Source organism: Semicossyphus pulcher, unplaced genomic scaffold (assembly GCF_022749685.1).
Source record: "Semicossyphus pulcher isolate SPU_LCO1_2020_fin unplaced genomic scaffold, fSemPul1.0.p SCAF_17, whole genome shotgun sequence".
Lineage (NCBI taxonomy): Eukaryota > Metazoa > Chordata > Actinopteri > Labriformes > Labridae > Semicossyphus > Semicossyphus pulcher.
In genome coordinates, this window is record NW_027211681.1 from 24,811,730 (window position 1) to 24,839,528 (window position 27,799).

The 27,799-nt window shown below is 44.6% G+C and overlaps 1 protein-coding gene across 1 annotated transcript; it reads right to left on the reverse strand.

Annotated features, from left to right (window-relative positions):
• On the reverse strand, nt 1-26,698 carry mfng (MFNG O-fucosylpeptide 3-beta-N-acetylglucosaminyltransferase). Its single transcript, XM_069666647.1, has 8 exons — nt 26,048-26,698; nt 17,769-17,814; nt 15,730-15,832; nt 11,771-11,924; nt 6,598-6,683; nt 5,581-5,746; nt 5,406-5,491; nt 1-784 (listed from the first exon to the last, which is right to left on the reverse strand). The coding sequence occupies exons 1-8, from the start codon at nt 26,408-26,410 to the stop codon at nt 733-735; spliced, it is 1,056 nt and encodes a 351-aa protein (XP_069522748.1). The 5' UTR covers nt 26,411-26,698; the 3' UTR covers nt 1-732.
• Between the last annotated feature and the right edge of the window lie 1,101 nt (nt 26,699-27,799).

Sequence of the window (27,799 nt, forward strand, 5' to 3'; positions counted from 1 at the left end):
TGAAAATATGAATCTGTATTTAATCAAATCAGTATCATCAGAAATTTGTAAATTCTGGAAATATGTACAATTTCATGTCCATTTCGTCAAACAAACAACCTGACAAAGTTTCAGTGAAAGGAACAAGTGCTGCTTCGTCTCAAGTGCTTCAAATAAAAACCTCCAAACACACAAAACATTCAGTAACGACGCGAGAGTCTGTGGTCGTAACAACGAGGCGAAGAAGAGATCATCTTCCCCGGTTCAGTCAACATCCTTTAATGTTGTCTTTGACGGGCGCTTGTTTATCTCAGCGGTTAAACCACACGTCCCACAGAGGCCACAGTGCTCCATGCAGGGGCCCCGGGTTTGACTCCCGCCCTCTGCCCTTTGCTGCGTGTCATCCATAATCTCTCTTCACCTGTTTCCAGCGCTATACATTCTCTAGCTGCATAAAACCATAAAAGGCCAAAAACAATATGTTAATATAATTGTCTTTGAGTCCATCAGTGTCCACTGTAAGCAGGTTTAGGAGGCAAAAGAGGAGCGAGTGGTCCGGGGACACCAGATTTTTGTCCACAGCTTCCCTTCTCCTTTCTGATCCTCTTGCTCTGATGCCAGCATCTCAAATTATTCCATCAAATCAAATCCATCAGTTTCCCCTGCACACTCGGGAGAAGCACTTCCTCCTGCAGGATTACCAGTCCGCTCACATGTGCGTATTCTGGAAGTTGTAGTCTCTGCGTGAGGAGTTCAAGGGCACCAGCTGGTGAAAGGATACAGCATGCAGTGTACAGTCTTAAACCTGTGGATGACAGAGGAGATGTTTAATAATTCAGAGGCGTGCTTTACTTTTTTGCCTTTTATTTTGTAGTAACGGTAGAGATGGGATCAGAAGGTGCCCTGCTGCAGTCAAACAGGCGTTAAAAGTTAGTGTGTCAGCAGGTTTTGTTTGACACGAGTACGGATAACTTTACTTTACCAGGAAAGTGTGTGAGAGAAACTTATATATTAGTTTCTTGGCCAACAGATCTGTAATAAAAAACGCTTCAGGTACTTGACACTACTTATTAAACCCTCACAGTGCAGCTGCAGGGCGTTATAAGTGCACGTATCGCGCAGTATGAAAGTGAACTGTGTGGTCTGTAAGTTTGCAGGGAGCATCAGAGGGGACGTTAAGTTATCAGTGACTTTGCATTGTCCTCCATCAGCAGCCTGTGGAGACTGCGACAGCACTGATACTGATGATCTGCTGCTTCTAAAAAAGGAACGCTTAAGCAGCTATAAATAGCCCGGCAGAAGCATCTAATGAAGTCGTCATACGGTGTGATGATGCTCCGTAATTTATGCTTCTTTATGATTTCCTACCTGCAGCAAGGAGACGGTGTTTTTGCTGTTTGTTTGTCCTGAAGCTCAAAAACTTTTTTAGATGAGAATACGTTTAAAAAAGGTCACGGACAAAAGAACAAATGATTTTGTTTTGATCCTGGAGTTTGAATCTGCATTTTTAGCTCCTGTTTTTCTGTCTCTCGCTGCTCTTTTTGCAGGTATTCAAGGACTTCTCTGCGGTGTGAGACATGCATTTGTAATTGTCTCTCTTTCTACAATCAATTCTATGATTCTTAGTGTTGACCCGACACCGACTGCGCTCTCTTGTAGCCTGTGCAAAGGAACACACAGCCCATAGCAACTGTCAAATGTCAGTGCCAGCTTCCCACAGACACGGTTGTATTTTTCACACCCAGCGCCCACATTGTGTAAGAATCAGAAAGGAATCAAACTACGCCCACCTGTGCACCACCATGGGCCTGGTTGGGTGCATTGTTGGCAAATTGCTCTCTTAAGCAGCTGAAAGCAATTTCGCCATTTTACTAACATCCACTCCAAAGTGTATGTTGCAGTATTTTTTTTAAGCTTTTTCTGATTTCATTAAATCACTTTGTTTGTTTGACATCGTGCTGTAGTCCTAAAGAGGCCAGAAGACGAGTCCACGCTCACCATTACCTCCTCCGATGCATACTTTACCTCAGGCAGCTTTGGTAGATTCCTGCTGCTCTTGCGGAAAGTCTGCTTGTGCACATTCACTTATGAATGTCACGGCCGGAGATATACTTGCTTTTTAACCTTCATGCGTCATGAACGAAATTGTCATCATACTTGTCTATGCACTACCTGTGTTACTGGAGGATACCTCTAGAGGGCGCAGAGAGCTCAGGCCATATGCAACTACTTCGACACTCGAGGAGGTTACTGTTATGTTAATGTTAAATTCTCAGTATCCCGGTAACAAAATTCAGTAGCCAGCTTGGGTGGACAGAACACACCGTCGGCACCGTCCCAACTCTGTCTCTCCAACATGTTCCTCCGTGCACGGACGTAACGCTCTCGGACTTTCGGTTTAGCTTTGCAGGTTTCCACGTCAACTTCTAAAACAGATCTGTCTCCAGCTGTTTTGACCGGCATGTTTGTCGCTGTGCAGCGGCAATGACACATCGTACAGTTGTGGATATGCCGACTTGGTCTGACAGCTTGTCTTCATTGCTGTCCCTGCTGCTGTGCCTCTACGCCGCCTCTACTGTTCATATGCAGACTGCATCTTGCATTTGTGTAGCGTTAAATTTTAAGGACGTGCACAGCCGACGCTCCAAACAGATGCAGAGACCTTTAGCTTCTCCAACTTGCTGAATTGACCATTAAAATAGCAATGCAACTGGTGCACCTGGCTTTTGAAGCAAATTGCAGTTGACACTGGTTTAAATCATGCAGCCGGCAAATCACACCTACAATCAAACCTTTGTGTTTCTGGCCTCACTGTGCACCCAGATTTTGCAGCAATTAACCTGCAAAAGTGCAAAAGGACAAGCCTCTGTACTTTGGGCCATGTAGATCAGTTAAATAAGGCCCTGACTGTCTTTGTTTATTCAGAAACAAAACAATAAGTTATTTATACAGCTATACAGGGGTAAACAAAGAAAAGTAATATATTAAAAAGGAGCTTTCTTTCATTGAAGAGCAGTTTGACCTGCACTTTCAAGGCCGCTGCGATGTTAAAGGTAACTCTCCGAGACACCGGCGGATGGAAACAAATGGAGAGAGCTCACCGCGGAGCATTTGTGGTGATATGTTCTTACAGCTCGTGTTGGAGCGGACTGGGAAAGACAAACACATCTGTTGTTCCGTGGTGTTACATCAAATTGCTTTTATCTCTGACTGAACAGGGAACAAGATGAGCGGGAGCTGCAGAGGTGTCACGTCTTCGGTTCGGATCAGCTGAGGAGGAAAACTGAGCGCCGGGGAAGTTTAAAGGCTGAAATATTTATGGGATGCACTTTGCTAAATATTTCAGTTCTTCATTACACGTTTTGAATGTTTATTTTTCACATTTAGACATCCAGGAAGCATCCAATTTTAGTCCACGAAAAAGCTTTTTTCTGTCCCTGCGTCTCCGTCACTTTGGTCCAAAGAGAGATAGAACAGCAACTCCTCGTCCATACGATATAAAACAGAGAATAATCGCCAATTCAACACTCCTGATTGGCCTAAACATAACGGACCAGGGCCGGCTAGTGCCAACAAAGCAAGGGAAGTGACGGGAGAGGATGAAGCTGCAGAGGAGTTGTTAGCAAACGCTAATATAGCGGCTAACACTAGCTCTAGCTTAGTTAGCAAAGTGTATGTAACTGATGATAAATGGTGGGCTAATTTTGTGCTTAAATGTGGACGCACTGATGAAGACGTTATTTAGGTTGTTGAGGTTTGGACTTGTCAATCACAGCTAGCCGCGTCCTAAAGCACACCCTGCTTTATCTTGTTTTTGACTCTAAGTGGGAAAATAATTTACAAAATGAACATCATGCTGCATTAAAGAAGGTTTTAAACTTTGGACTGAGGCCAGTAACTCATTAGGAAAATCTTTACTGAGCTTATAAATCAAGTTGGAAGTAGGCTCATTTTTGCTGTGCCCAGCCGAGTCGCCCCCTGCTGGCCGTTAGAAAAACACATGGCAGGTTTAAAGCACTTCCTCAGTGGCTTCACTCTTCAGATTTATAGGCTATATCTACTCTTATACACAGACTATGATTTAACTCTACGGAGTTTCTTGCTTCTTATTTTAGAAGTCGCTCAGTGTAACTTCACCTTCCAGGGGACTGCAGGGTTTCCTGGCTAAGTGTGATCTAAGGCGGCGTTCACAATACAAGATAATCAAGCTGATTTTGGGCCCTATTCCCCCCTTCAGACTAAAGTAAGCAAAGTCCTGATTTTGTGATGGTTCTAAAGATGATCTTGTCAGATGTTCCTGTGGTGTGAGGTGTGTTAAACGAGCAGTTCGCCCCTGGAAAAAGCCACTGTCAGTCAAAGCTGGTGTTCTCTGTAATCGATAGAAGCAATAATATTTGAAATTGGCGCCATAGCTGTGGAGAAAGTTGTTCAAACAGCTCGTGGTTTCGCCCATTGTACATTCCTACAACACCCAGCGTGCATTGTGCCCCTCCCTCTGAAAGGAGCGGCCCAGCGAGAGACGCTAGAGTGAAATACTACCGTTTTCCAGTCAAGGACAACAAAGATAACAGTGGATCGTCTAGAAAATCTTCAGTCTACATTTCAAACCTGACGATTTTGAACGAGGCATGACATTAGAGGCGGGCGTCCAAGATCTTTTCTAGAGGTTTCCCAGGGCCCATTGGAGAAGCGGATAGCATCCTCCAAAGGCACAGAGCGAAATTGCATTTTTTTTCCTACCATAATGGCATTAGCTCCCCGTAATAGCATGATAGGACTGAGGTTAAAAATCGGTGAGCTGGCCCTTTAAGAGGGATTTTACTTCCCCCAATCTGCTCAGAAGAACATCACAGTCGCACCAATTTCAAGTATTAAACATGTTCAATATTTACGATGTGATATCCTGTTGTGTGGGGGGAACAACGAGGACAGCCGAGCACACGCTGTGGATCGTCTCATGGAGCCAAACGATCTCAGCCAGCTGGGAAGTTCGTCCGCCATGTTTGTTTACTCTAAAGTCTTGTTTGACTTTGAGAGATTGAGTGAGATTTCCAGCTGTGAGAGTCGGACTCTGGTTGTTGGTGAATGAATCTGTTAGTGTGTGGTGTGCTGTTTGGGTCACATCGTTATTATCTATCGTCATGTGTGGACTTTTAAATATGATTTCGTGGCCGGCCTGAACTGAAATGATCGTCAGTGAAGTCCTGCACGGAGATCTTTTCCTGGAGTTCCTTTGTTGCTAAGTTTTATTTAAAGCGTTGACACAAAAGGGTTCAAAACCTTTTGTAACAACAGGAATATGAATCTATGCAGTTCCCTGTACTTGACTCACATAAGAGGGAGTAAGTCTGTACATGTATCATACACACAAGAAGATATGTCGCTCAGATCTCCTGACTCATGAGTTAATGTAGGGACCGACGAACCTGGAGGGGTCTTCCTCTTTTGTGAAGCTCCCTTTCACCTCGATGCTGTTCATCTTGTTCTCAAACAACCCATAACTCAGAGTCACCTGCAGGAAACACACACACACACAGGAAACGATAAGAACAGGCGCATCTACATGCTTTTCTGTGAGAGTGTGTGTGTTTGTGTCTCTACCTGTTGCGGTATGCTCCTGTGGCTGATGAGCAGCAGGTTCTCCAGGTGGGAGTGGAACAGACGACAGTGGACCATGGAGATGCCCAGCCTCTTCTCCACGATGAAGCCCACAGTGCAGTCATCGGGGAGGCGGATCTTCGCTGACGTCTGCTCGAACTGCGAGCCGCTGATGTGCACAGGTACAAAAATGTAAATGACTGACTGAAGAGATGCTTCATGAGCAGAGAAATGTTGCAAATGAAAAGCTGTGAAACTGCCCAACTTTCATCCTAAACTGAAAGTATCGGGTATTTTGCATGTTTTGGTCCATTAACTACTTATTGCACGGACTTTTACTGCCGACCTTTCCCACAGAACACCATAAACTTGTAGATTTATTCCCTACCTCTCGCCCCGGGCAGCCATTAGTCTCCATTGTTTGATAGCAGCATAAATACAAACTTGCAGAGACTTGAAACTTTCGGTGATTCATCACTTTGCTTTCTTTTTCTTTCGGTCAAAGTTACTCTGCAGTTTGATGCAGGTAAAGAAAGAGTCTGTTCTGAAAATGTTGGTGCGTTCAAGTGCAAGCAGGAAAGTGAGACAAGAGAGTTTTTAACCAAACATCAAAAGCGCATTATTGTATTGTCTGACATCGATGTTTCCTCACTTTTATTTAGTTTTGAAGGTTTCGTTTTGGGCGCTGAAGTTTTTAAGAAGCATCTTAATGTGTCAACACGTTTAGTTTTATTTCTACATTTATAGTGTAAGTTTCAAGAAATTCTAACTTAACTTTGACCAAAAAAATGGACAAACGTAATCTCTCTAAAGGTCAATCAAGGTATGGTAGGCACATTTTAGGGAGCCAATGAATTCCTGAGTTCAGTGAGACGATAAAACTTGCACATTTCAAAAGAGATGAATCCAAAATCGACTCTTGTTTTCACATTGAGTCTCTGGCTTTGACTAATCTGGACTTTTGTTCCCTACAAAGACGATGTACACACACGCATGTGGGGAGTATCAGCTCATAAATACCTGGCCCATGGAGCCATCTTCTCCGCCAGCCGCCGACTCAGACAGAATCCTGCTCCTCCGGTAGCGAACCAGAACCGCACCTCCCTCTGAGAGACAGAACACACATACATTGAAACACGGTTGTTCAGTACCGGGCCGCAAAACCCAACAGATGTCTGTGATATTCCAAACATACGCGGAGTCAGAACTGTCGAATGGGCTGCGTGAAGTGTGCAACCGCACAGCGCCTCGCGCCTCTAAAGACACTTCAAAAGTCGCCCAATTCAGCTGGAAAAAGCGCAGACCTGGCAACCCTGGCTTCGCATCCCATGAAACTTTGATCATGAAGCCTGACGCCCCTCTTAAGCTCTGTTTATCAGTGAAATATATAAACTACACAGCATATGGACATATGACAGCCTCTGTTTATACTTTAACTGTGCGCAGAAATACGGACAGATCGTCATATCTGCTCCTCTCCTCCCCGCGCAACACGATAACTCCGATAAACTACGCGGGGATCACCTCGGGCTCATCTCAATCACAGCGTGTGAGGACGTATTTTATGCTTTATGAAGGGTTTTTAACGATGTTTTATGTTATCTTATAACATATTAGGGCTGTCACTTCTCCCAAAAATCAAGTTTGAACGAATTCAACGTGATATGGAATTAATTCGAATTCTATCGACACGGTCTTATACTGTTTTGGGAAGAGCGAAGTGCGTGAGAGCGGTAGAGCGGGTGAGAGAGAGCGCGGAAGTGTCGGGGAGCGGAGCAGAGAAAAGAGTGATCAGTAGCTGTATAAACAACAGAAGTAAAGTACAGCTCAGGTTGTGTCAGAGCATAATAAAGCCTACGACTCCTCAAGACTCAAGCCGCGCTCCCGTGTCTTGCTTCCTGCATGCTGCTGGCGTATTACAGTAATGAAGTTAGCCTCAAGCTAGCTACAGCTTCGGCCCTGGAGCAGAACAACAAGTCTCCCCTGTGCTTTCTGACTACAGTCGGGACGCTGGAGCAGGAAAGGTTAATGACGGCTTGGCTTGTTGGTTTCGTCCATTGTTTTGTAGCAGGCAGCGTGTTATCGCCACCTGTTGGAATACAAGGCGCACTACTTTAAACGTGAAGCATGCTGGGACTCTGGACAGCAGGTTACTCATTTGTTCGTGGGCGAGCGTTCTCTGCTGCGCTTCAAGTGAATTCAGTCGCATCATTACAGTTCGAACTAAGAAAGACATCTCTGTCTGCAGCACATGCAGCGGAGCATCACAGCTGAGATCGTTAAATACTCTGTAATAGAGTTTAATTGTTCAGTAAGCGGCCGTGTGACGCAAAACAGGTGCCCAATCCAACGTCTATTTTCATTCCAGGCTGAAACATGTCCTGTATCAGCTGCATGTTGTTATCTTTAAATGATCCCGTGATTGTTTCCGGTCTCAAAAACCTCGCATTGTTCAGCCTAAATAAAAAGCGTTCCTTTCCCTCTCGTCTCAAGTTTTTCCGTCGCGCTCCAACAAATTGTTTGCTCTTCTCCAAAACCCGCCTGCTATAAATTGCTCTTCTTTATCTGCACACGCTCTCTGCCATTTCTCAAGCAGACGTAATGTTGGGTGGTGTTTTCATTGCCTGCAGTATAAACGGAGGGGATATTTTACAAGAGGAAATGTTTGCTGATTTGTTTTTACTCAAGGAAGTCACATTTGCAATTTAGTGCAGGCTGTGATTACAGATCAAATGACTTTCCTTTGCTGGATCTCCTGCTCTTCAGATGTTTCCTTTAACTTTACAGTCTTTTTCAGCAAGCTTCTTTTTCCGACAATTAGCCTTTCTTTGCATCTTTCCGTCTGGATCCTTTGCTGCGTCTTCCTTCCTTTCCCAATACTTGTACCTTCCTTTCCCTCTGTCATTTCCTTTCCTTACACTTTCCCATTTCCTGCCTTTTGTCTGCAGCTCCCTCTCTATCTTCCCATTCATCCATTCCTTTAATTTCCTTTCCTCTCTTTTATTCCTCACCATTTATTTCCTCTCGCTCTTTGTCTTTCTGTTACAGACTCCTTTCCTCTCCTATCCATCCTATCCTTTCCATTCCCTTTCTGTCTTTCCCTCCTTCCTTCTCTCCTCCTCCTGGCGGCCTCACCACACTGACAGGAAATCGAAAACGATAGGCAGCGAGATGTAAGAAAAGACAGAGAGGAGCTTGACATTCGGAGACGGCGAAAAATAGGAAGAAAAGAAACGAGTGAAAGAGAGAAAACACAGAGGGAGAGAGGAAGTAAAGATAAATAAAGGTCTATTTTTCAGTGTAAATGGCAGCAATCAGAGAGGAGAATGTAGCACCAGGGAGTCATTCCAAGAAAGGGGCGAGGGAGGTGGAAAAGGGCAGAGAGAGAGGAGAGAGAGGGGGCGATGGAATCATGCACACACACCTGTGAACATCTGCATGTGTATTCCAAGAACAAACCATCGACCTCCTGTAATTTGACAAGCTCCTGCCTCCCGGGGAGTCTTTATCTCTGTGTGTGTGTGTGTGTGTGTGTGTGTGTGTGTGTGTGTGTGTGTGTGTGTGTGTGTGTGTGTGTGTGTGTGTGTGTGTGTGTGTGTGTGTGTGTGTGTGTGTGTGCTACACCACTAATCAATATCCCATCAAGACGGTAATCATTCAGTGATCCACTTCGATTCGAATATCCGTCCCATGTGAACAATAACTACATGTTTCATGTACTTCCACACACACATGACGGACACCTGACCGGCCCCTCCCGTCATGTCTCCCTCTATGGATTGGGAAAGTATGGATTCAGAGGGGCAGTGGTTAACTCGCCTGGTGTCTGTGGCACAAGCCCAACAGAAGCAGGCCTTGGCTTTGTTTTACAGTTCATTAGCGTCCTCGGTGGAGCATCAGAGCGTCAGTGCAGAGCCTCAGAAAGACGGGAGTGAAATATGGACGGAAGCAACAAGGGATGGAAAGACAGAAGAAGGAGAGAGCTGACAAACTTTACTTTGACCGTAGAGGCAGGTTGGTATTAATTATTAATGATAGCAAAAGTGTAATTAGTTCACTTCACACAGATTCCATCAACTCCTGAAGTGCTGAATTGGCAAGCCATACCATGTCCACCAGGATGCCTACTTCAGGCTCAGACCGGCAATCTGGCAATTCTCGCAAAAGCCAGATGGACCGGCCCTCCTGGGCTGCAAGAGCACCACCAAAAGTGGGGGAAAAGAAACTCGGGGGCAGCAGCCACAATGATGCAGGAACAGCCCAAACAGAGTATCCAAAATATTTAATAAGCTGCTTCTTCTGTAAGGCGAACTGTACCAATCGGCCTGACGTGGATCTGTCATATAATGTCAAAGGTCAGCGGGAAATAAAGGAACAAAATCAAGACGTAAAGAGCGGAGTTGAGCTCAAATGAGACTGTCGATGTGCGACTACAAATCAGTTTAAGATAGAAGATTTAACGTAGCGTTTACTGTACAAACGCCACATCATTGTTACTCCCTACCTGTCCGGAGTATCTGAAACTCTTTTCCCACTGACATTAGCACGCTGACACGGGTTTAACTGACCCGGGAAGATCGATTGTACCTTTTCCCATTGCCAGTGAAGTATCCTGCTTTCAGTCTCCTTTCTGCTGCGTCACCGTCTGACGTCACAAACACGCCGGAGACAGGGTTAGTAAACAGTGGAGATGTTACGGTGGTTAGGTCTGTATTGTATCTATTGCTCATTCAGCCTGTGTATCAAACTCGGCGCCGACAACGATGTTCGAACACTGCTTGGGCAGAGACGGGCGGAATTTGAGATGACAAGGAGTTGCAGAAGTTACCGACGGAGCGTAGCATCGAGCCGGAAAGAGGGCGGAGATTAGCGTGTCGACACGGGTTTTGTGTTCCCATCAATGCCGATCGGAGCCGAGGCAATAATTACCCGGGTCTGAATGTCGATGGTAGCCTTTCCCACCGAGCAAAAAAGACGAGTGTTAGCCGGTTTTTTGACCAGTGAGAAAGCAGCTTGTGAGAATCAAACCATCGAACACACTCAGACAGAAGCTTGTCCACCCAAAGGACAAAACACCCAGACATAAACAGAGCAAAGTAGTGTGTGCAGTGCAATGCAGTGAGGAATGCAGGGACCTGTACATCGGGGGAAACAAAACAACCCCTCCACAACGCATGGCCAAGCATAGGAGAGCCAGCTCCTCAGGTCAGGACTCAGCCGTCCACCTACATTTAAAGGACAAAGGACACTCCTTTGAAGACAGCGAGGTGCACATCCTGGCCACAGAAAGCCGCTGGTTTGAAAGAGGTGTCAAGGAAACCATCCCTTAGCAGAGGTGTTGGCCAAAAAATACTGATACCGACAGGTGAGAGTAAAGATCAATCCTGGGGTGTAGGTTTGGCTGGGTGGTTAAATTGTGCTCCCCACATACAGAGGCAGAGGCCACAGTCCTTGACACAGTGGCCCGGGGTACGACCCCGTCCCTCGGCCCCTCTGCTGCATGCCATCCCCACTCTCTTAAATTTATTTTTATTACACCTTTATTGAGAGAGATAGGACAGTGGATAGTGTCTGAAACAGGAGGATGACGCGCTGCAAGTGGCCGAGGATGAGAGTCAAACCCGGGGCCACCGCGTCGAAGAAAAATAAAATAATTGCATCTGCATTTAAAGGATTTTGAGCAGCTTCAAAAAGAGGCAGAGAAGACAAACAGAACAGAGACAGAAGAAAGAATGCAAATAAAAGGTGAGCAAAGGATGGAAGGAGTATTGGAGAACGAAGGTGGGATGGGAGGACTCGGTAAGTAGGAAATTTAAGATGGGAATGAGAGGTAAAGACTCTCGGGAGGCCGGACAACAAGAAGAAAATAAATCTGTGGAGTTACATTAAAGACAGTAATGCATCAGAGGGGTCACCCTGCCTTTAGGAGTTATCGGTCCAGATAAATTAAATTCTGCGCGGCTTTCAGGGGAGTGTTAGAGCGCTGTGGTGTAAATGCTGCTTGAAAGGCTTTTCCAATCCTGCCAAGGGAAAATCCTCCGGGGAGACGTGTGTGTGCTTGGAAAGCATGAAAGTGACCATGTTGAATATTTCACAGTAACTAAACAAACTCTTATTTTTAAAGATGCAGTGTGTAATATCCTTGTAGGGATACAGGGTAGATTCATGTTTAATAAACACTGTATTAATGTACCGTAGCGTTGCCCTCCAGCAGCTCGTGAGCGGTGATGGGCTTGTCCAGGCTCGGTTTGCCCACGTAGATGTCGCTCTCCTGGGGGAAAGCAGAGACCAGGGAGAGGAGGGCCTCCGGGTTCACGTAGTTGTCGTCGTCCACGTGGCAAAACCACCTGAGGAGCCACAGAGGGACAAAATATTCAGCTGACATATAACACAGGGGTTTGATTTAATGCTCGTCTCCGTTCCTCCTGTTTGAGTCACGTGGAAACTAATTTTCCTACTTGCTGGTTTCACTCTTGTATCCGTCATTGAGTTCCAGAGAGTTGAAAATTGCCTGAGAGACGGCAGATGGTGCCTAACATTGCCATTAAGAAAAAGTTTCTGGTTATCAGTTTGCCAGAGTTTGGTGATTTCATATCGGTGCATTCACTGTGTTACGAAAAAAATATCTTATTGTCACAGGAAGAATGAAGTTCTTTCACACGCAGAAGTTCAAAAATTTGCTTTTTGTTGTTTCTCCTAAATTTAGGATTTACTGACGACTCAGGCAGGGTGATACGGATTCATGGTTTTAATCCAAAATACAACACCGTTCCACCTCGGTGTGTTTGACACAGAAGACGGAAGGTAACAGAGGCGTAATAATCCCACCTTGAACTGGCAGTGTAAGAAGGGCTAGTGAGGGATGTGTGTAACTCGAGTCAGACCTTCAGCTCCGGACGCTGGACTGTGGGAGCGAGTACGGAGTGGAAAGAAGCACCAAAGTGGTTGTTTTTCTTTCTTAATATTATTTTCTTGGCTTTTTTTAAACCTTTTTTTCAGAGAGAGGACAGCGGACAGTGGCGGAAATGGGGGAAGAGAGAGTGGGGACGACACGCGGCAAAGGGCAGAGGGCGGGAGTTGAACCCGGGGCCGCCACATCGAGGACTATAACCTTTAACCGCTGAGCCTAACCCGTTGTTTTTCACACAGGATGAGGCTTATACGGTGGTCTCGCCTCAAACTCACAGTTAGGACGGGTGAGTCAGAGAACGAGTTAGTGGAGATGAGGACTAGTGACTCCCGAGTGAGTAGAAAGAGTCGTTCGTTTCAGACGATTAACTCATGACTTGCATATCACTAGCCAACATTAACTTTCTTTTTCACTCAACCTCCGGTCTCCTGACTGAAAGTTGTTTGCTTCTGGCTCAGTGATTGCTGCCTTTTTATATACAATAATATGAGTCCTACTTGGCTGTTGCATGGACAACTTATACCGTCATATTTCTGGTGCAGAAAGTCTTTAAAAATAGCTTGACTGGAGATGGTAACCTCTGACCCCAGGACCTGATGTTAAAGATAAATGAACAGTTATGTTATTCGTCCCTCTTGCAGGTTTTTTTTAAATACTCGTGAATGAAAACACAAGAAAAACAATTCAGCTTCCCTCTCCAGATAATCTGTTGTCTTCATTATTTCACAGTATTCCTCTGTGAGCAATCAAGCCCCTTGATTTCTCCCTCTTGCCACCTTAATGACTGGACATGATGTTAAGTCTTCCTTCCAAACCGAACAGACTCTTGTTGCAACATCAGAGTCCAAACTACAAAGCTGCTGGTGCCGCAGTGCTGTCGTGATTCCTCTGCCATCCTAATGGCTGCCCAACAACTCAGAAGGCTTCCTTCCAAACCAAACAGCCTCACGTCCTCTTCTTTCCAAATAACAAAGTGGGCCCTGGAGCCAAACTGAAACGCTCCTTCATTTTCGCTGCCATCTTAATAACACGACAGCAGTCAAAGCCTTAGTCACACACCAAACACAAGCTGTTCAGTCTTAGAGAGCTTCCCCAGAACCTAATATACGACAGAAAGTCAACAATACATCCAGTTGAGTGAATGGCTGCCTCAAGCGGGTCGTGAGTTAAACCGAGCCAACAACTATTTACCTAATACATGATGTGGTCATTCAGAATACTGTTTGATTCTACAGCCGTCTTTTTATGAATGCTCTTGAAATGAGTAAACTTTTATTTAGGCCACCGGGGGGCAGCAGAAACGAGCCAACAGCACAACAGACACATAACGCATTTTGACCAAGCGGCATCCTCCGGTTTTGAAAAATGAAGCCAATGCAGAACTGCAGTTCCTCGAGTGGCCACTTGAGGCTCCAAAACAAAGAAATAACATTACAGCAGATGGGAAAATGCCCAATTTACAGCATAAATAAACATGTTTACAGCCTGGTACAAAAAACAGTTTTGTTATAAACAGCTAGTTTTACTGTTCAAGATAACTGTACGGGGGGTGACTCACCAGTTTTAACTATATAGCTCCTTTCCCACTGGTCAAAAAACCCGCTAACACCCGCTAACACCCGCTAACACCCGGCTTTTTTGCTTAGTGGGAAAGGTTACAACCGGCATTCAGACCCGGGACAAGTGTCTCTGCATTAGACCCGGGTAATTATCGATGGGCACACGAAACCCCGGTCGACACGCTAACCTCCGCCCCCTCTCTGGTCCGATGCTATGACGCGCATTTACGCTCCGGCCGCCGACGCGTAAATACAGAACAACATGCAACAGCGCTTTTATTCTGGCAAGACCACGAGGTGAGAGAGCTCCTTGTGATCCGGGGGGAAGTTTGTTGCAGAAAAAGAGACCGAAAGGAGTAAACTTCACTGCCAATGGGAAAAGAGACAATCGGCATTTATAATTCCCGGGTCTGAAAAACTCGCGTCAACGTGCTAATTTTGGTGGGAAAGGGGGAAGCCTTAAATTATAGGGGCGTGGTCACTTGAGTGACAGGTATATACTGCTGGCTGTCTGCTAGACGACAACACAAACACACAACACTGAACTGAACTGAACTCAAAATTTGGACAAATAATCTGTCTCTCTCTCTCTGTGCGATTTATGGAACTTTCTGGTCGTGCAAGAACTCTGAGCTCCAGCTTTTCAGCAAGTTAAATACTAGTGTTGATATATTTTTCGCACTAAGTAGCTGGTATATTGTGCTCACCATACCTGACTTGTTAGCCTGTTCAGTGTTTATCAAACATTTATTTATTCTTCGGTCAGTAAACAGGAGTCAGAAGTTGCTGGCTTTTCCCCGGAGAGATTACGGCTGACCGTAGAGATGAGAAGACCGGTTATTTTACATTGTCCGCTGCTTCTTTAGTCTGATACACCTGCAGTCAGTCACCACCACAAAAAGAATCATCCCATGTGGGAAACATGAAGTTATACTCGATCTTTCATGAGCTAATGGATCAGACACAGACTCTCCTCGCTCCTCTGCGGCTCCACCCTCTCATCCAAATCAGGCTCCTGTAAACCAACATGGCGGCAGCCATTTTTCGGCTTCATTTACACTGTCAAGAAATGGGTGACGTCACGGTGGCTGCGTCCGTTATTACAGCAGTCTATACGGAACATTTGCGTGTTTACCCTAACAGCATTTATTTGGAGCTGTTCCTCTGTTTGTCTTGCTCATGTGCGTCCAGTATTAACCATCCTTTTAGCTCTCTTTTAGAGTCCTTACACGCCCAATAAGTTCACTAACTTGTTCTGCCTACTACTACTCCTCTTACTGATACTGATTAGCAACTTTGTTTAAATGTTGCTCCAATTCCCCCCTTTGGGTTGCCTTTGGCTTGGACAGACCCTCCTGAAAAATGTGAGGATAAAAAAACTTTGCAGTAATCTGGGGACCTATTATGACTCATATACACATGATTAAAAGCCAGCAGTCAGACCGAAACCTCCGAGCCAAAAAACTAATGATGCCTTTGGGTACTTTTCATAACTTGTTGAGGGTTTCCAGTTTCATCAACCGGGGTTAAATTAAAATCAAGTGGCTGACAAACCAGAGTTTATCAGCGGGACACGCAGGAGGGGCTGAGGATCATGAAATCACTGAAATGCATTCATGATTTAAAGCCTGGTTTAAGATGACAGTGTGGACACAATGATAGATGCATGTTAATGTGTCTCACCTCTTGTCTGAGGCCATGAAGCCGTCGTACTCTGCAGACATCTTGCAGGACAGACCCTGCTGGCTGTGGTCTGACTGGCAGCCTGTTACCACCATGTTATAACCTGGACAGACAGAGAGACGGAGAGAGAGAGAGAGATGGATTCTCAGTTTTAAAAGCATTACATATGATCCTTCTGATGTACTTCATTTCCCATCCAAATGATTTATAAGCTCATAATAATCATAATGTGTAAAAGGGGGTTTATGTGTAAGCGATGACAGCAGAGTTCATACACTCTGCTGACAAACAGGAGGCTGACAATCTGGAAAGAGAGATGCAACAAGAGCGAGCGAGGGAGGGATGGGAGGAGACAAATGGGGAGAAGAGAGAGCGCTAGATTGAGGGAAGGGCAGGACAAATGAACAGAGTGAGAAACAGAAAGAAAGAAAGGGAGAAAAAGAAGGAGAAGAAGCCCTGCATAATGTCTTTAGTCTTTCCAAAGCCAAGTGTAAAGGCTGGATTAAACTTTATCTCTGAGCTCTAACTCGAGCTACAAACGGGATTAACTTCAGTGGCTTTAAACTACAGTGGATGCTCTATCTGTGTGTACGACTGTATCTGCGACACGGATCATCAGCTGGTGAGGATTCTCACATACTGCAGCTTCAGCCTCAGTCTTTAGGCAATAGCTTACATCGTTTATGTGATCTTAAGGTGCATGTGAACGACCCCTCTGTCAGGAGTCCTCTTTAATGTCACCTGAAACAGCATTTTTAACACTCAAGCATTTAAGGAGCAGGAGCCGCACTGACACAGACACCTGTTAATTCCTGTTCTTCCACTTCCTGTTTCGTATTTAAAAAGTGCGTTCCCACTGGAGAAGAATAACATGCAGTGCACCATAACAGACAATAACTACACTGTGCTCAAATAATAACAGTTAAAATGTTGAATGTGGAGCGCCAAACTTTTCTCAGCCTCAGCGGCCACGATCTGGGCTACTTAAAGGACGGGGCGGACACGTTGTAAACACAGATAGCAACATATTTTTCACATCGTGCGCAACTTGGCACACCACAGCTAGTGAAAGAGCAATCTTTATCAATCATTTTAATAGATCTGACTTGTTGCCTCAGAGCAAGAAGGTTCCTAGTTCGAATCCCAGTTTGGACGAGTTTGAATGTGGAGTTGCACAGGGAGAACAGTCCAAAGACTCTGACTCTGAATTGCCTATAGGTGTGAATGTGAGCGTGAAAGGTTGTCAGTGATTGATGGCTATCAGTCCAGGTGCAATCTCAGATCCAATCGGCTATAGTCTGAGATGATACAGCCTCCGGGACACCGCTGAACATGCCGGGCGGTAAGCGATAAACGACTTCCCATCAAGACTTCCGCGTGCTGCATTGTTACAGAAAGAGAAACCGTGTTCTTGTGATTAATTGTTACTAACAGGTCTTACCTTTGCCGAATCATTAACATCATGATGCAGATTTGTAAGAAGTAAAAATTCAAGCTTTGTCAGGTCTGTCCTCACGAGGAGAAGAAAACGTTTAAAATGTTTGTTGAATGTAGGTCTGATCGATCTGATGCATTTGAGGAAGTCTGCTTTTGTTCTCCTCACGGACTGTTTTTCTTGCATGTACCGCAGCCTGCTGATCCGTGATTGGTCAATATTACTCGGACTACAAGCATATAGTTCAAACAGAACACCAGAGTCCAGCCTTCCTGGAAATCCACGTCCCTGCCTACAGATTCTACATTTCTATGTAGAACCTGTAAATAGAGATAACACATGGACTAATCTCTAAATTTAACTCGAGATGAATTCCCTTGACGCTGTGTCACGACAGCCGTTAAGCGTTCAGATTTCCCAACTTCCTCGAATGCAACAGATCGATCCAACCGGTGTCCCCAGAGGCTGTATCGTCTCGACTATAACCGATGGGATCCCAGACTGGTCCAGGTGTAACCCCGCCTCTCGCCCAATGACAAGACAACAGTAGCGCTCAAAAGTATCATCACTTTTTATTTAGATTGGATACAAGATGGCGGCGTACCTTCTGAATGTAACTCCTCATCCTCTGCGTCCGTGAAAATGAAGGTCTAGACACAAACAAAGAGAAAGAAAAAAAAATGATTTAAATGCATCGGCTTTAATTAAATCTTATTCTTCTGCACAGAACATCCTGAAGACACCTTTTTTAATGAGTCAGCACACACACACACACACACACACACACACACACACACACACTAACACACACGCACGCACACACACACACACACACACACACACACACAGGATCAATATCGTTTTGAACGGAGCAAATTCGATGTGACAAAAACAAGGTTCCCCCTGTGAGATAAAGAAATTAATCACTGCAAACACACAGGGGGATGGATGGATAGACAGACAGTTAGACAGACGGATAGATAGACGGATAGATAGATAGATAGATAGATAGATAGATAGATAGATAGACAGATAGATAGATAGAACAATATTGACCTCTGGTGGTGTAAAATTGTAAATACACTCAAAAATTGAAGCTCCTAAGAAGCAGATTTCATTCATTTAACTTTTTTTGGAGTAATTTGGATCAAATCTAAACCATATAACAATTTAAAATAGTCCGATCTCTTCTTCCCTTTTTAATTCATTGCAAGCAAGTGAAGATAATCGATTATCTCGTTACAGCGGCACCCGTCAGCGGGTGGGACATGTTAGGCAGCAAGTGAACATTTTGTCCTTGCAGTTGGTGTGCTAGAAGCAGGAAATATGGGCGAGCGTGTTACGACCTCACCAAAGGCTCCAAATCAAAGAGGCCAAACATAATAAAGAATCAGAGTAGCTGCCAAAAACAACAAGAATTTATTTATTAAATCACAAGAACCCACAAAACAACCCATTTCAAAATCAAACCTAAACAAATACTGATGGACCGGCCAAACCAAACAACAGCAGGAAGACACTCAGACAAGCCCACAAAGGGCCGTAGGATCTGGCGTAACGATGAGAGCGACTTTGACAAGGGCCAAGTTGTGATGGCTGGACGACTGTGTCAGAGCATCTCCAAAAACTGCAGCTCGTGTGGGGTGTCCCCGGTCTGCAGCGGTCAGTGCCGACCAAAAGTGGTCCAAGGCAGGGAACAAGTGAACCAGCGACAGGGTCATGGGCGGCCAAAGCTCATAGGGAGCGGCGGCTGGCCCGTGTGGTCCGATCCAACAGAAGAGCTACTGAAGCGCAAACTGCTGAAGAAGTTAAAGCTGGTTCTGACAGAAAGGTGTCAGAACACACGGAGCATCACAGATGGTTGTGTATGGAGCTGCGTAGCTGCAGACCGGTCAGGGTGCTCATGATGACTCCTGTCCACCGCTGAAAGTGCCTACAAAGGGCCCGTGAGCATCAGAGCTGGACCACGGAGCGATGGAAGAAGGCGGCCTGGTCTGATGAATTACGTTTTCTTTTACATCATGTGGATGGCCGGGTGTGTGTGCGTCGTTTACCTGGGGACGACGTGGCACCAGGATGCACTATGTGAAGAAGGCGAGCCGGCGGAGGCAGTGTGATGCTTTGGGCAATGTTCTGAAGCGTAGCACCTGCCTAAACATTGCTGCAGACCGAGTACACCCCTTCATGGAAACAGTATTCCCTAATGGCAGTGGCCTCTTCAGCAGCATAATGCTCCCTGCCACACTAACACACCAACATGGTTCAGGAATGGTCTGAAGAACACAAAGAGTTCAAGGTGTTGGCTTGGCTTCCAGATTCCTCAGATCTCAATCTAATCGAGCATCTGTGGGATGTGCTGGACGAATACGTCCGATCCATGGAGGCTCCACCTCGCAACTTACAGGACTTAAAGGATCTGCTGCTCACGTCTCAGTGCCAGATACCTCAGCACACCTGCAGAGGTCTGGTGGAGTCAATGCCTCGACGGGTCAGGGATATTTTAGTGGCTAAAGGAAGACGCACACAATATTTGGCGTGATGTTATGGCTGTAAGTGGATACTCCACCATATTATTTGCCGTTGATTGATTGTTTTCAAATTGACCAAAATCCAAAATTCCACCACGAGTTTCGTCTGGCAGAGAGTCACTGAGACGGGGAGAGCTTTGGAGCATACGTCACACTCCACCTCCACCGCCCCTCAGGCCGAACCGAGCGCCGTGTTTAACTCACATTTCCAGGCAGGCTCTAAATAACCTCCGAGTGGGACAAATCACCTGTTAGACGAGATAAACACAAAACATAACTTATGTTTTATTCAGCTCCGGGGAAACGTATGATTGTGTCTTGCCGAGTTTTGGCTGGAATACTAAAAATGTTTCTAGCATATATTTAGAGCAGTTCAGACGATCAGTGTGTAAGACACCAGAACACCAAGCCCTGTTTCAATCTGATAGTACGTACAGTGAGATTGTACTTTAAGAGGACAACATCAAACAATGGAGCATACAAATGACACACGACCTCTGCTGCCTTGGGTGGTAAATCTCAGAGTGCAGAGAACTTCCTGCTGTTGCTGTTTTTGTCCTTTAGTCACACACGGAGCAGTTTTTCATGAATACAAACATGAGGAGGAAGATTTACATTATTTCAGACTGTTACCAACTCATCTGACCTAACATGATATTTCAGATTTCATTAACTTCTGATGGTCAAAGAGATCAGAATCAGGTGGTAACTGGAAGTTATTCTGCATCATCCAGTAGAGGGTGACAGAGCGGCTATCTTACCAGATGTGTGTGTGTTTGTTCCTGTTTTCCTACCTTTGTGAGGCTCTGAGTTTTAAACCGTGAGGGTGAGGACGTTTGGGCCGGAGCCCCTTTCACACTGCAATCCTGAACATTTCCTGACATTTTCCGGGTGAATTTTTTTCACCCTGACATTTTTCTGCCAGCCTCCGAGTAAAATATCAGGAAGAAGTCGTGTCGGCCAATGTGTGGACGCAGCACGACACGTAACATTCACGGTGAGCTCCTCCACTGTATGTTAGCGTTCACAAAACCACTTATTTTCACCACTCACAGACACTGGTCTGCTTTAACTGTCTGTATGTTTCCGATCTGTTGACATTCAAAAAAACACAACTCGCGTTTTGATTTTTTTTTCACCCGCAATCTCGTTTCAGCAGGTGAGCCACGCGTCAAAGACGTTACCATCGACTAGTGAGACCGTCACTACACAGCTGCTCTCAAAATCTTTGAAAACAGAACAAGAAGTATTTAACAGAAGACGCTGCACCTCGATCAACGCATTTACAGGAAGGCCGTGTGTGTGTGTGTGTGTGTGTGTGTGTGTGTGTGTGTGTGTGTGTGTGTGTGTGTGTGTGTGTGTGTGTGTGTGTGTGTGTGTGTGTGTGTGTGTGTGTGTGTGTGTGTGTTTATCTGACGAGCATGTGTGGAAACGCAGCTCCAGGTATGGGAGAGACAGACAGCGAGGGGCTCGATATAATTACTCGCCAAATGGTTTAAGAGTTAATCTTAGAATTGTGTTTAAAGCTAGTTTGTTGTGGAGCTCTACACTACGCTCTGCATCTTTTAATAAAGATGAAAGTCATCCTCCCATTTGTTCTCTTTTTGTCCATCCTAGGCACCAATCTTGACTGAACCCTGACTATGAGATACCTGGTCCAGTCCTCCTTGCTACGACCACAAAGACAACCACATCTCCTCCAGTAAAACTCCATGAAGAAGAGCCCCCGTCACGTTTAGCTTCTTCTGCTCATACCTCAAACTAAGCCACCTGCACCGACATCAGTCAACCCGGGCTGAGGAATAAAAATGGCCGCCTGTCAGCACGCAGCAGCTCGCGAACACAGTTTCAGAGGTCAGGCAGGTGGGCATAAATCTCAGCTGGTTTTCACACTGTTAAAGCCCCATTAAGTAAGATTTGCGCTGCCCCGTAGCATAAAATTGCTGCTATATATCCTGATAAGGTTTGTGATCGATACTTCAGAGATTCATGTCGGTGCGATGGGAATCTGGCTTTCAAATTCAGCGCGTGGAGCTTTTCAACGGGGCATTTTGAGGAGCCTCAGGGGAGCTTTGATGAAAGTAACGAGTAAAAGAGAAAAATAATTATATAATTTCATTACTTTAACCATGAAGATTTATCCACTCGCTTCAGGGGATCAAGCCGATCACCGGGCAGTCACAAGATTTTATTTACTCTGCATTCATGTCTGAAGTTACTCATTTTTACAACATTTTAACTGTTATTAAAGGATAATTCTCAAAGCTTTTAGAGACAGCGGGTGATCAAGAATCTGTCGCTATAAAACCAGTTAACAGAGCAGCTTCTTTATCAGGCTGTCAGGCGCCTCCATTCATCCTCTGCACTCACACATAAAGCATATATTGTCGTTTTGTGTGCAGCGTAAAGGGACTAAAGCCTGCTTTTACTTGTACAACGCTTAGTTGTAGAGTGATATTAAATGAGCGATGAATAGTTGGAATATGAGTAATAAGCTTGCTCAACATTTGAGATGAGAAAATTGAGTATGACGCTGGAGCCAGAAGGAGAGTAGCCTAGCTCAACATAACGACACAGGAAGTGTCAAAAACTGAAGTGAAAATTACAAAACAGCATATTTTAAACAGAGTTACCGACGCTGACGAGCAAGAGAAGAGATTTCCTGGAGTCTGGTTGTTACAGGCACACAGTGGAGACTCTTAAAACAAGCACTGAGCTGATGGAACGGCTGGTGTTGTGGCCTACAATGCTACCTTGTTTTTGTAGGTGTTTTTAGGCAAACTGCAGCGCAAACAAAAATAAAATTAATAAGTACCTCATTATCTATTTTTTACAACAAGAACTGATAACTTGATGCTTTGCTTTACAATAATAGATACAAAGATTATTTTAATAAAGATGTGGTACGGTAGCCTGCAGGGACACTCTCACACATGGATGACAGACAAAGAAGGACAGAGACTAAAGCCCTTTTTACACAGCGCCGTAACAAAGCTCCGCCATCATGCAGCCTTTGCCATTTTACATTGGACCTGGCGCTGCGGAAGCAAAATGTGCGCGAGGTGTAAACAAACAGCGCATGCTTTAAATACACACACACACACCCTGCGAGCTCCGCTGTTTACCAAGATGCTTTTTCGCCTCTGATACACCTCCGATGCCGGCTCAGAGGCGGAACGACTTCGCCCCACCATTACGCCTCGGTGCGTTCCACATAGAAGACGGAACGCAACGTAATCCCGCCTTGAACTGGCAGTGTAAAAAGGGCTTAAGTCAAGCAGCTTTGGTGAGACTTTCCCAGCAAGTGCTGGTAACGTTTACTTGGCGGCATTGTTATTGCTAACAGCAACAGCACTGAAGCCGCACCTGCTCTTGTCGGCCACCTTCCCCCGGTCAGTACTGGTTTCTTTAAGGAAAGCTGGGGGTGCGAAGAGAGGCGCGTGGTACTGGAGTAAATTATCTGAGAGGCTCACAACATATACGTTTATATTCGACGCCACGGGGTCGGCCTATGAACGAGCCTGCGAGCCTGAGGTTGTGTTTCAGCTTTAATATCAGGTTCAGTTTCTGTGGTAGGCCTAATTCTCGCAATCTTTCATCACTGTCTCTGTTGTACTCATTGCATTTCCTCTATTTTTTATATGTGCCGCACACTTCTTCCACTCAGCAGGTTGCTTCTGTTTGCTGCTGCTTTTAGATGTCAAAGAGTTTAGACAAACTGTCAGGCTTACAGTGGTTTGCTCGAGGACAGACGATACAAAACAGAACTTCCTCCAGACGACTGAGGAGACGGCGGCTTTTTGGGGGGGAACAGGTTCCTCACTTTTATAAGTGCTAGCACCATCCGCCATGTTGACGTTGTACTTCTCTCTACAGAAACTTTTTCTTACTAGTTCCGGGAAGTGCTGGTGACTGATACAGTCAATTTACCACCCTGCTCCACGCCATGATTGCGACTGAAAGCATGTTGCATGCTGACGTTACTTTAGCATTAAGCTAAATGCGCCACCTTTCCCAACAATGCTGTTAACATGACTGTAGACACTTGTTCCTCTGCAACCATTCATTTCGTCATTGTAATTAACCACTTAAATGTTTGTCCTTGTCTGACCTTGTGTGACCTTTTGGATGGAAATGAGTCAGAGGACACAGAGCTGAACATTTCTGGGATAATTAGAATATATTTACTCTCCAGAGCCACAAATAAGTCGCTGTTAGCCGACACATTCAGTCTCAACACTTCTGTTTTCGGCTTCAGGCAGATTAGCGACAGAGTGACAGCAAGGCTGGTTAGAAGTGACTTCTCACCCTGTGAAATGGACAAAGACTTGTGATGTGTGTGTGTAGGTTTCTAACTGTGTGTGTGTGTTTGGGGGGAGGAGGTGAGATGAGGTTCGTTCTGTTCTGCAATCTGCCTCTGCACTTCCTGTTCTGTGACCAGCTTCCGCTTCAGTATTGTTAACAGAGTCTCAGCACGGCGGGTGCTTCCCCTCGGCCCAGACAACCTGCCTGCTTGACTTCCTGTGTGAATGTGTGTGTGTGTGTGTGTGTGACTATACATGCATCTTCGGGTGTCCTTGTACCTATATATACTGTATATATAGATATGTGTGTGTGTGTGTGTAAGTGGGTTTGTTTAATTTATTTGAAGATAAAACAAACTCGTGTTCTGCCTTTGCAACGCTATCAGTAACGGCTTCCTCTTTCCCTTTCAAAATAAGGTCTCTAATTGTCACACAAATGTTTTATCATTTTTATCTTGGTTTTATCTTTTGGTCCGATCACGTCGTTTTAAATGTGCTAAAGAGATACGTTCGACTGGACTTACTCAGCAACTTTTTCTGCACTGCGAGGCTGAAAAAGAGAAGCAACAAGAACACTTCCTCTCGAGATCTCTGCTCGTGTTTCACTTACTTAAAAAAAAGGAAATGAGCTGTTTCAGAACTCATAAATGACCGAAATCACTATAGAGCACATTTGAAAGATATTTGTTACAAAACGTTCATTTTGCAATTGATTTAACTCCAAACAACAAGTCAGTATTGGATTTGTATTGACCACTGTTGCTTCTGTTGCATCCCTGCGCTGCTGATTCTGGGCAAACACAGACGCCTCTTCATGTTTTGTCCCTGAAGATGAGCTCAGCTCTGATGTCAGCAGCCAGGTTCAAAATAAAATGAAGCGCTTGCAGATTGGAGATGCTGGACTCTGAGATAATCAAATGTTCCTGTGTGTTGTTTTGACAAGCCACTTATCACCCGTAGATACAGCGCGAGCTGGCAAAGCTTCACTGAGGAGACAAGTGAAATGCCAGCCAGCCCTAAGTGTGTGTGTGTGTGTGTGTGTGTGTGTGTGTGTGTGTGTGTGTGTGTGTGTGTGTGTGTGAAAGAGAGAGAGGAAGCCAGAGCAGCCCGACAGTTTCAATTTGATCAGACCGTTACTCGTCGATTTTGCTTGCTTGCTGACAGTAACTTATTTTGTCTTTCACGCCAGTAAAGCACCTTTGAATTCAACAACTGAGCTGAAAAAGAAGAAAAAAATGGTGTCTGAAATTTAGCCCTCAGTAGCAGAGCTGTTATATGATGAAATTCTGAGATACAACCTTTGGCAGACTAACAGATAACCTAAAGACAAGGCTGCCTTACAGGGTTGTTACTTAGTAAATGAGTCTCAAAAGGCCTATCTATTCAAAAAACGATAACTAATATCAATCCTGCTGGAATCTTAACACCAAACTACAGATAATCGTTACTTTATTTTAGTTTAAAACACTATCACTCTCTGCAATGCCTTCATGTTACTGATACAAGTTGTGATTTTCAGACAGACACCAAAGTTTCTGCAGGACGCAAACAGAAAATAGAGCCAATTTCAGCTGTTAAAGTTCTTAGAGTTTTCATCTGAATGTTTTTACACTCTTTATATCACTTGCAGGTAAATTTACCAACTAAATCTGCCTGCAACAAAACTAAGCCTGAATCAGACAAGTCAGTCATCAGACCTGCAGCTTCAAAACAGGAAGGAAGGAAGCGTTTTTCATTTCACCCATCGTCTTACATCGTCTTCTTATCGCCCTAATGATGTGTTTTTATCCTGTAAATTAAGTAAATTAATAAGATAACGACTTTAAGACTCCATCTTAAGTCTTTTGTAAAATGTTTTGCTAAAAATCAAGATGTCTGTTCTCCTTAAGACGCCTGAACATCCAGTGTGTGAGTCTGAGACTGCATAAAATCCACTCTATCCCCTCTATTAGTTCCTCTTTTCTCAGGACTCTTCTACTGTGATCATCCAGTGGACAGAGAGTAATAATAGTCCACTTTGGTGGTCAAATCAGACACTTCAAAACACTCACATGCGCCTTGGTTCTGGAGATCCACGTCTCCAACAGCAGCGCCAGACGCGTCTTGTGGAACCTCCCTGTGGTCTTCACAGCGATGTAAATGTCCTCCAGCTTCAGTTTCGGCTTGGTTACATATCCACCTTTAGAGGTCGGGTGTCCTCCCGTCCTTCTGCTGTTGTTCTTAGCCGGGTTCTGTGCCTCCTTGGCCGGGGACAGAGCCTGCTGAATGGAGCGATGACGCGCACCGGCTGACGGAGGGACAGCCACGCTGAGTTTGGGGAGGCTGCTGGTGCGTAATTGGAAATCCACGTAGAGAACGATGAAGAAGGCGATGATAAAAACAGGTAGCCTCCGGCGTATCCATCTCTTATGCATGGTAGACAAAAGTTAATTACATTCCATGAAGACTTAAACTCTGTGTGCCCTCATTTGATGTCCTCATCTTCACTTGTTTAGGTCGGTCCTCCATCACTCTCCGTCTTCAGGCTATCGGTGTTCCTCCATAAGCAAATTAATAATATGAATGACTGTTCCTCACAAAATTTTAATAACGCTGAAGAATTTCGACTCACTTTTTTAGAATTAGTTTGAAGACGCTACAGCTGCGTGACGGGAATGATTTCCCCTCATTTTCTGTGATAATGCCACTATGATGTGTTAGACTTTGTCACAGTTTCAGCTCTGCCCACTCATTGTCACCAGCGTCAAAGTGCACGGACTCACATGATGGCGCTTCCTGGCATAGATTTCACAATAAACCACAATAATTCAAACTAAAGTCAACTTCCGGTTATTAACAGTTTTAATTTGAAAGAAGGTTAAACATGCAGCACTTAACATTGAAAAAGATGCTCATCAGGATAACTGTAACCTCCTCAAAGTCTAAAATGGCTAACCACACTAGCCACGCTTACAATTAACAAACAATTTCAACTTAACACACACTGCTTGCTTTTTCCAAATCTTTCAAATATAAAAAAAAAACGTCTTTAATTAAAAAAAAAAAAAATTGTTGTACTTTGTATTTGCATATTATTAAACTGATGGAATTTTTTCATGATGATCGAAAACAAGATGTTCAACTTTTCCATTATGCAGAGCTGGCAAAAGTACATTCTATACTTAAGTAGACGTACAGATACTTGTGTGAAAAAAAGACTGGGTAAAAGTAGAAGTACTGATTCAACTCCTTTACTCAAGTAAAAGTAAGAAAGTACAGGCTCTGAAACGTACTTAAGTACAAAAGTCAAAAGCATTCCTCTGAAGGACATTTTACCGATTTCTTTGCAAAGCTTACGAAACCTCACAATAATAATAATAATGATAATTCAAAGACGATTAAACATAAAGATTCTAGCTTAAAATAAAATAAAAAATATACACTGCCAATAATGAACATTAACTTTGTTCAAGAGTTGCAACAGCACCAGAATACACGACACCTCTTTTGATAACTGGGAAAACGAAAAAAGTCCGGTCTGGTTTTGCTGCAAGCCACATTTCAGGCAGAATAATGAAGACTGAACCGAACTGAGGTCCCAAATGAGCAACTTTATTTCTTTTGCCCCCGCCCCTCAAACAGGCTGAATACGCCACTGCGTTTCCATGACAACCAAGCACACTGACGAAGACTGTGTGATAGTCCAAGATGCAAAGATTTGAACGCACCTAGGAGGAAATGTGTCTAAACGATAATCCTGATTATAACCCAATGATACTGCATACTTACATGTATGTGTGTTTAGCCAAAAAACAGTGTTATAT